At 26.9% G+C, this 9652-nt stretch overlaps 1 protein-coding gene across 1 annotated transcript in view; it reads right to left on the bottom strand.

The window, feature by feature from the left end:
* Positions 1 to 1433: 1433 nt before the first annotated feature.
* Positions 1434 to 9652, bottom strand: part of LOC136981066 (serine/threonine-protein phosphatase 2A catalytic subunit beta isoform) — a 44417-nt gene continuing 36198 nt past the window's right edge. Inside the window, exon 7 of the mRNA XM_067277340.1 lies at positions 1434 to 3007. Coding sequence (XP_067133441.1) covers positions 2935 to 3007 — 73 coding nt within the window. The 3' untranslated portion in view covers positions 1434 to 2934. The remainder of the gene's footprint in view (positions 3008 to 9652) is intronic.

The following is a 9652-nucleotide window of genomic DNA, read 5'->3' as shown; positions in this document are numbered from 1 at the left end:
TGTTGATATTTATGCAGCATTTGATGGCAGAAGTGACACCAGTTTTTTTGTATTATCTTGCAACCTCATGTATGCTACATTATAATTAAACTTCTTGTAACTTTTAATATTGAAATTCGTGTCCTTATTTTTCACTATGACTCTACAAAAACAAATATTCATCTCAAGTTACTTTAAATCAGACATTTCATCTGTACGCATTACATTTTCATGTACAGTACACGGAATTGTGAGAGATTATTAATAAATGAATTTTTTGCAGTGTAATTTTAATCAATACATAGCATTTTAAATAGTTTTTGCTATATTGCCTATACCAGTGATGACAAACCTGTGACACATGGGTCATATAATGACCTACATAACAATTCACATTGAATGTTTACAGAGTATTAGGTTTTTATATATTATAAAAATATTTTGATAAATTTCAAAACTTTGTATATGTAGTGTGAAAGCAGAGTCCAAAAGTTGTCATGAAAAATCTTATGAGCCTCAGATAAAAAATGATCTTTAAACAAACAGCAGCAGACCTCCAATAAACAAAATATTTGCTGCTGTTATAATTACATTATTATTTTCTTTTCATTTATATATAGTTTATTGTTATTTTTTCTGATATATAATAAAAAATTAAATAAAATCTGTGAACATTTCTTGTTATTTTTCAATTGCTGAATTTATTTGATCTGCAATTTGGAGTTACTAAATTTTGAATTCAATTTTTTGATCTACCTTTAAAAAAAACTTTGCCATCACTGACCTACACAATAGCCTGCACTGTTACACTACGTAGGAGCTATTGTACATTACTACTGGACTTAGTACTATATACAGTACTCTGTATCATATTTTTCTCACCCATTTTGACAAGACCACCCTTTGAGATGATAGTTTTTCGAAGGAGTGGTCATATTAACGAGGTTTTACTGTATATAATTGTAAATTATAACCATAACTGATTAATAAAAATTCACTCTAGCAATGAATTAAAATAATGAAAGCTTTATTCAAATTAAATAGAATCAACTAAAGTTTATTTAACCGTTTTCATTTATTTATTTATTCTAATTCAATTACTTGTCAAAAATTTCCTATTTTATTCCTATGTGTTCTATAATATTTACCAAGAATGTTTCAAGTTTAAAAGAACTTTAAACTGATTAAAACCATAAAACTGATTTCTAAAAATATCTAATATTCTCTTTTTAGACACTAGTATACATGGGAATTCAAATATTGTTTGATTTGTGAAATAATATAAGAATCTGAAAATAATAGAACAAATTGTATTAACCAGATGAAAGTAAGGAATGGAACTGCAATCATTCTAAAAATAGATCTCAAGATAATTCTAAAATTTCATGTTTATATTATATGTAATGTTAATCCATCTTTAATACTTCATTCAAATAATTAGGAATATAAATATATATATATATATATATATCATTTATTAAAGTGTCATTTAAAACGTTTTTTTGTTTCTTACATATTTATTTTGCTTCTTTTGCCTGTTATATGTTTCACTTTATATAAAATCTGAAAATTCTCTTTCACTTCTAAAAGTAACAAGTATGATAATTACTATATAAGACACTAAATAATTAATCCCTTTCATCCTTCTTTTAAATCAAAGACTAATTTTTTTCCTATTTTCAAAATTATTACTGCACTTTTATTTTAAGGCTAACTCAAACTACTTAGGAAAGTTAATTACAAATTTAAAATAATTATGCCTTTCTCTTCATGAATGTTTTTCTTTTCATTTCTCTAAACAATTCTTAACTGTGTATGTTATTTAGGTTTATAACCTTAGATTTACAGTATTAATTTTAAATGGATATAATATACAACATTTATAAATGTATAAAACTTTAATGCACATATTATTATTGCAGAAAATGACACTTTGATACATCACCTATACAATTTTGTTCCCATAATTTTTATTTAAATATCGTATAAGATATGAAATTTTAACTAGTGTACAGTGTTTACATGGACTTGTAACAATTTTTATTTCAATGATTGAATAATTTCTTTTTTTTTTTTTCTGTTTAATATCTGTAGAGAATGGAATTAATCCTTCCTTTATTGATATAAATAAATAATTCCTCGCCGATTAAGGATTACATTCCATATTGATAACAACTGTATATAGACATGCAATACAGGCTAACTGTACCGATTAATAATTTTGAACAGGTATCGTCTACTGCTGTGTAATTCTACTGTATTTAAGACAAGACATTTTCCTTTTTTTTCTTAGATCAAAACATCAATGTAAGATAATTATTTTTTCTAATTTGATGTTGCAAACTTGGCAGAATTTCTTTTTCTTTTTATTTAAAATTTTTAATAAAGCAAGAGAAATGGCATAAAAAGGATTTATAAATTGTCATGTTCAGATAGAGTGTTTATATTTTTTAATATTTAAAAATGGTCACAAAATTTTTCCAAGTTGTCAATTTATCACAAGATGGCAAAATTTTCTTATTTTTCCCAATAAAATACATGCATAAAAAGCAGCAATTAATGAATTAACAAAGCCAATTTCTTCTTTAATTTTTTTAAATTTTAACTTCTGTGCAGATGTGGGGATTTTATACAAATGGATACAATTTTGCAATTTTTATGCACATTATACAATTTTGTCTGAATTATTTTTTTGGTTAATAATTAATATTGTTAAATTTGTAAACCTTGGCTTCAGTGTAATAATTTCATTTGGACAAATATAAAATTCATACAATTTCAAATAAGGAATGAAAATGATGCACCCACAGAAAATAAAAAATTTTCTTTTTGTCAAGACAAATGAGATGCATAACTAATAGTTTTTACTTTGCCATTTGCATCTTGATTACCCAAAGGGTAATTTATCCTTAAGCTAAATTAAAACTAAAATGAACATAACAAAATACACATATTTTAAAGAAAATAGTCTGGTGTGCGTCTAGTAACATGTGGTTCCCCTCGCCTTGGTGCAGGATCAAATTGTAGGCTGAAAGAGAATAATAAAAACCAGATCATTAAAAAATAGTTAGTTTACATTAAAAAATTAGAAAAAAGATAAATTAATTTTCTTGTCATATTTATCAAGAATATTATATAAAATAACTTAACTAATAATATTTTTAACATTTCATATGTCAAATCAGTTAAAGATGATCTGAGTTTAACACTGGATGCCAGGTTTTATTTGACTTTTTGTGTATAAACATAGCAAGCAGCAGACTTTCTGTATATAAGATATCATTAATAATATTTAGTCTAGTAAATAGCCTATAATAGCAAAATTATATAATTTGATTAAGATGATCAAAACATCATTCCGGATACTTTTATCATTTCTGTGCTCCTACTGTTTCAAGGCTTAAAAAATTAAAACTTTCTGGAGAAAAATTAGAATAAGAGGACAAATTTAAAAATAGCCAAAATCATCACCCAAAGAAGTATGTTTGATAAAATATCATGACAAAGTCTACAATATACAGTAAAACCTTTGAAATACATGTGTATAATGATCACATTAAATGAAGTGGTCACCCAAGTTGGGTTTTGAAGAAATTGACACAAAAAACTAATTAAGAGTACTGTACTGAATCTTGCTAAAAGTTAATAGATTATAAAAGCAAGCAAGCAATTATTTATTGTATCATCATCACAATGCCAGACTGCAATTTTTCATCACAATGTTCTCAGTTTTAGTAGTGTCTTCTCCCTATATATCACAGTTTTTCTGTTAACATTAGTCATGTCAGTTATCTATCTAACTCTGTTCAGGAAAAAAAAAATTTTAATTGAAATAATGCAACTTCTGATGCAAACTAAAAATTCATATATACCGTATATCTCGGCAGATAAGACGATAGTTGAATCATAAAAAAAGGCCCCCAAAATCCGGGGTTGTCTTATAGGACAGATACAAAAAATTAGATTGAAATTTATATAAATTAAAACCATTATAAATAAACAGAAAAACCGTAATTATTTACTAATAGAGAGTAGGGTATGTGCACAAAATAGAATAGCCCATACGACGTTTTTGTGAATAGTCAAGGTCATTACCTGAATGCTGAATCAGTGCGAATGCTTGCAACAATTGCAAGGCTGTGCTGCCAGATGCAAGAAAATAAATTTGTTCATTTAAAAAATTACAAATAGGACATAATTCCATATATGCTGTACAGTGTTATCCAGATGATGATCACTAATCTAAATTAATTCATAGGCTGTTGATAGTTTGGGGGTTGTCTTATAGGACAGATATATGCTAAATCTATAAAACTTTGATGAAAATTTATACCTCGTCTTAAATGAAGGTCGTCTTATCCACCGAGATATACAGTAGTTAATTGGGGCTCCTATCCTAAGCTTTCCATATCTGGTCTCAAATTTCATCCAGCTCACTCTGTTCTTGAGACTAAAATCATCAACACTAATAGTTTGTCATGGATTTGTTCCTGACCAACAGGCTGGCCATGAGTTTTCTGAATTTTCTTTACATATCTAACACCTAAATATGGGCTAGTTTCTCATACAATTTCTCCTGGAAGGCCCCACTTCTGGCAGATTGCCCATGTGTGGTATTGCTATAGCCCACTAAACCAAACTAAATGGAATTGTTTGGTACCCATAGATAGAATCAATATGTGTAAGAAATGGTAATAAAAGTTGTATTTAAAACTTGTACTTTAACAGGGAAATTCAGAAAAAATGTATTATGAAGTTACTAAATATGTAGAAGTGTTCATCACTCATCAAAATTTTTTTTCTTCCTAACTTCACATTGTATTTTGTAAAAATATTACTATCAGATTTTGTATAAAATTATTGAACAAATATATAATTGTCTTTCTTCTTACTAAATTCTGGAGATAAATTTGTCAAGTGTAAATGAAGATATATTTCATTCAATGGAGGGATCTCAGCAAACTGTTCCAAAATTACAGCAACAAACCTCAATTCCATCAAGTGTTTTAAACAATATATTGAGTCTAGGAATGTGGGTTTTCCTGTTTTATTGGGATAAATATTACTTTATGACACTCCTATCTTGGCCACTTAAGCAAAATGGACACCAAGACAGCCCATATTATTTATATTAAAACTTAAGCAGTTTTATACAATGTGTCCCAAAAGTATAAATTGACATTTTACAACTTTTCAGAATTTTTAGGAATTTAGGAAAAATGAGAATGATTTCATTTGTATATTCAAATTAAATTTTACTGATTTTTGATCATTTTAAAATTAAAGATCATAACATTAATAATTTAATTACAAAAATATATTTTTGGCTGTCCCAAAAGTATAGATAATAAAACAGAATTGTAAAATTTCGAGCATAAGAAAGTTAAAACTAGTATTCATTGTTCACACTCAACAACTAAGTGGCCAGCAGGAAGCCAAGACATAAATCTGATTGAGAACTTGTTAACAATTTTCTTGCTAGAAAAATTTATGCTAATAATAGGCATTTTACGACAGTTCCAGAGCTTAAACAAGAAATCATTGAGTGCTGGTTTCAAATGGATCCAGAAAACTTACAATTTAATTAAATGAATGTCTAATCACATTTTTGAAGTCATTAAACATTATGGCAGTTCTATTTCATATTATAACAAATTTTCATCAATTTATATTATGAATTATTGCTCTAAGTTTAAATTTATCTATATTTTTGGGACATCACAAAACAAGTATTTTGTGTTTAACACTTTATGTGACTGTCAAATATTGTAAAAACATTTATATAACATTGTATTATGTTATAAATAAACAATAATAACCATTCACATTGTTAAGAAATACTTAATCTATGTGTTTTTATTTTTATTAAATATTATCTATATTTTTGGGACACACTGTAGTAGAATTTCAGAGGTGTCCACATAATTGAAATAACATTTTACTGTATTTATTTGACATATCTTATTAACAAAGAAAGGAACAATACAGCTAAACTTAGTACATATAACAGAATCCTGATTATCCAAGTTTTGCATTATCCGAGGCCCGTGATATACTACTTTCATTTAAAAGATTCATCTCAACCATACCAAGTGATTGGCTGATGCTAAGGGCACATATACACATTTGGTATTTGTGATTTTCCAATTCTTGTTGGTAAATTGTGCCAAATCAATAGAGAAAAATATTTGCCTCCATGCAACAAGCAAAAATCATTTCCTCATGATTTTCATCTTTCAAACTGGAAAGTTGTATTATGTTTTTTAATTACAGAAAAACCATAGACTTCATAAATAATTATTTTGCTTTAACAATTAATTGGTGTAACATCTGATTTACAAATTTTTTAATCAGCCATTTATATTTTCATTTTACTTGTATGTAGTATTGAATAATAAAGATTATTCAATACTACATACAAGTAAAATGATAAAGATTATTCAATATCTAATTATTCATTAGTTTTGTGTAATTAAAAAGAATTTTAGCATATGATTCGTAATGTGATTTTTTAATACTAACCAATTATAGTTTTTTGTACATTGTTTTTATCACAATTCTTTTTTGTTTAATTTTACTTCATTAAAGATTTTTTTGACAAATTTTGAATACATCCAGTAATATTCTAATCCAATTAATACTCAACTTTTCTAAGTTGGCACCTACTATAAACAAATGCCTTGTAGATTGCCAGGTTGTTCAAGGTTTCTTTTTGTGTGTAAATCTAATAAATAGCTGTTTAGTTAACAAGCAATAAACAAGTTTTATTTTTTTATGTATGGTAGTTTTTTGCATTATCTAGTAGTTTACAATATATATCTAGCAGATATTCTTAATTTCAAATCCTATCTATGCATTCAGAAAAATGGAGATGTCTTTGAACATCATTTGCAAAAGGAGAAAACTGTGAGACATGCATATTTATTTTATTACATAATATGCAATAAACAATGGCAATTCCCATTTAAGAAAATGAAGTTGACTCCCTTTTCACCAATTGTAAATGACACTACAATTGGTCTTAAGCATAAAGTAGGGTCTTACTATACTCTTAAAGTACAGTAAGACTGCGCTTCAGACTGCCTCGTTTAATGTGGTCTGATCGAAGCCTAAAAGAAAGCTCAAAATTTATGCCAATTCAAATTATCACAGCTTTTCGTTGATTCGTATATAATACGATTATTTACGAACATGAACCAATCAGAAAAAGGTGGCAATTCGTCATAGCGCTGTACTTCCCTTAAATCTATGTTTGTTCTGTGCAATTTTGGAAAAAATATAGCATCATGGATGCCATAGGCAATATTGACTTTGCTTGACAAGAACTAACTGATAAATGCATGAACACAGTGTAGAAGAAGTTATGGCTGAAATTATCCAAGAATTCTCAACTAGCTGTATCGTTAGGTTGACCAAATTGCCAACTTAATTGATACAGCAGGACTAATGTAAACGAGCAGGATATTAGAGAGTTACTGTATGTTTCTGGTGAGAGCCTTACCAACAACAACCTTCAAGTACTGGCAGAACAAGGAATTCACATAGAACTGGAAAATAGTCATTCTGAAAACAAAGAACCCAGAGAATTTTTCTACAGATTTCCTTAGTAAAAGTTTGGTAACAATAAATGTAATCGTTGATCAAACTGTATCAAATGATCCAGATTTTGAAAGGAGTGAAAAAGCAAGACAAGGAGTTTGAATGTGATCTTCTGCTACCGACATTTGCTTTAAGGAAAGAAAAAAAAAGTGACAAATGAAACTACATGACTTTATTGCAAAAAACAAGAATTTCAGAAAAGCCAGAACCTTAGTCACAAAAAATGAACTTTACATTTCTGTGTGCATATGTTTGTGTGTTAGTTAACATATATTATTATGCAAATAAATATAAAAATAATTTAAAATTAAAAGTAAAATCTGTTTATTTTTGATTGCGTGTTCCCCTTTTCCTATTTACTCTATGTTAAAATGACCTCGTTTAACGCTGTTTTGTTTAGTGTTTTGTCATCTAGGAACGCATCCCCCATGTTAAGCAAGGTCTTACTGTATAACATTTCTCATTTAATTAATTTTTTGTAAGATGCATATTTTTTAAGTTATTAAGATGCACATTTCTTTCAATGGACTGATTAAAATGATCTACCCTGTATATCTCAATAAATGCACTTATGACCTCTGACTTCAGTTTCATTTTAATTAAAACTGAATTGAATTTCTTGTGTATTTTGGCACAAGAACCATCTGGGCCATATTGTTTCATCTAATTATAAAAAGCTTCAACAAGATAATTATTTGAATATAGTGCCAGTACTATAAGACAAAAATTTATTTTAAAAAGTTGATTTAAAATACTGATAATAGGTATAAATAAGTATTTAAAAGCATATTAATTAGAAACAACACACACAATAGATCTACTTTCATTTTCCATAAAATATATCCTATTTAATAAAGATAAGGTTATTGTAGACAATTTCCAGAATAAGTAAATAACATATTGATAATGTTATCAGTATATTGTGATACATTACTAAATTATATAAAAAAAAGTCTATAAAAACTTGGCATTAATGGAGTTTTTCAATTATCAATGATATCTGAAAACCTGCTATTACGTCAACAATCAAACCAAAAACATATATCTTATACTGTATAATTAGTACACATGTATTGAATATAAAATAACAAAAATGTTTATATATATTAATTAGCATTGATATTGTATTAGTAAACATTAAAAAAAACACAAGAATAAAAAATACAAATTAAATAATTTTTAAATAATCTGAAAGAGCAAAGATGATAACTTGATAATCTAATTATTAAATTATATTCTGTGTGAAACTTATTCTTAGGAAAATTGATATCAATAATGAAGTTTGTTGTACTGTATATACTTAAACTTTGAATGTCAGATTACTTTACATATTACATGCTAACATTACCAAAATTTCATACAAATAACTGGCAATAGTATATAACTTGCACTAGTATATTCCCTGCAAAAAATTGCTAGAAAAGAATTGAACCTTTGAATAACTTGCACCATCATATATCCACACCTCTAAATTGATCATTAAAAATACAACGTGACATGCAGCTTAGAAGATATTGTCTCAAACATTCCACTTTTTTCTCTTTCTTTTGTTTTATTTTCATTAGCAGATGTAATTACAAAATAAGTAAAATAAAAGAAATAGTGGAAAAAACAAAATATTTAAGTCAATCAATTAAATTGCATTATGTATCAAAAAATCTAAATGGCTATCAAATGTCCACATATATTTATCATTTTCCTTTATCTCCATTTTATTTATTAAAAAATATTAATAAAATATATAATAATAAATGCTAAAATAAATTTTAAAAATTACATTAAAAAATTTTAATGTTGATAATATCCAATCATATGGTTCCAGAATCAATCACAGACCTTATTTACTATAGAGAACTAACACAATAAAATCAACATCGGTTACTAAATTCAACTGGGATGCTGCAAAATACTGCAGTGAATGGCACCATAATACTTCTTACATACATTACTAAAAGTACAAAAAGCGCAATAATTTTATGTCAGTAAGGTAAAGTACTAACAGTGCTGCAAGAAAAATATTACTAAATTGGTTTGAAAAACACTGGATTACATAAGACTTTCTTTTTATATCTGT

Source organism: Centruroides vittatus, unplaced genomic scaffold, assembly GCF_030686945.1.
Source record: "Centruroides vittatus isolate TY-2023 unplaced genomic scaffold, ASM3068694v2 contig_742, whole genome shotgun sequence".
Taxonomy (NCBI): Eukaryota; Metazoa; Arthropoda; class Arachnida; order Scorpiones; family Buthidae; genus Centruroides; species Centruroides vittatus.
The sequence above is the reverse complement of the archived record's forward strand: the minus strand, read 5'-3'. Positions and strand labels throughout refer to the sequence as shown.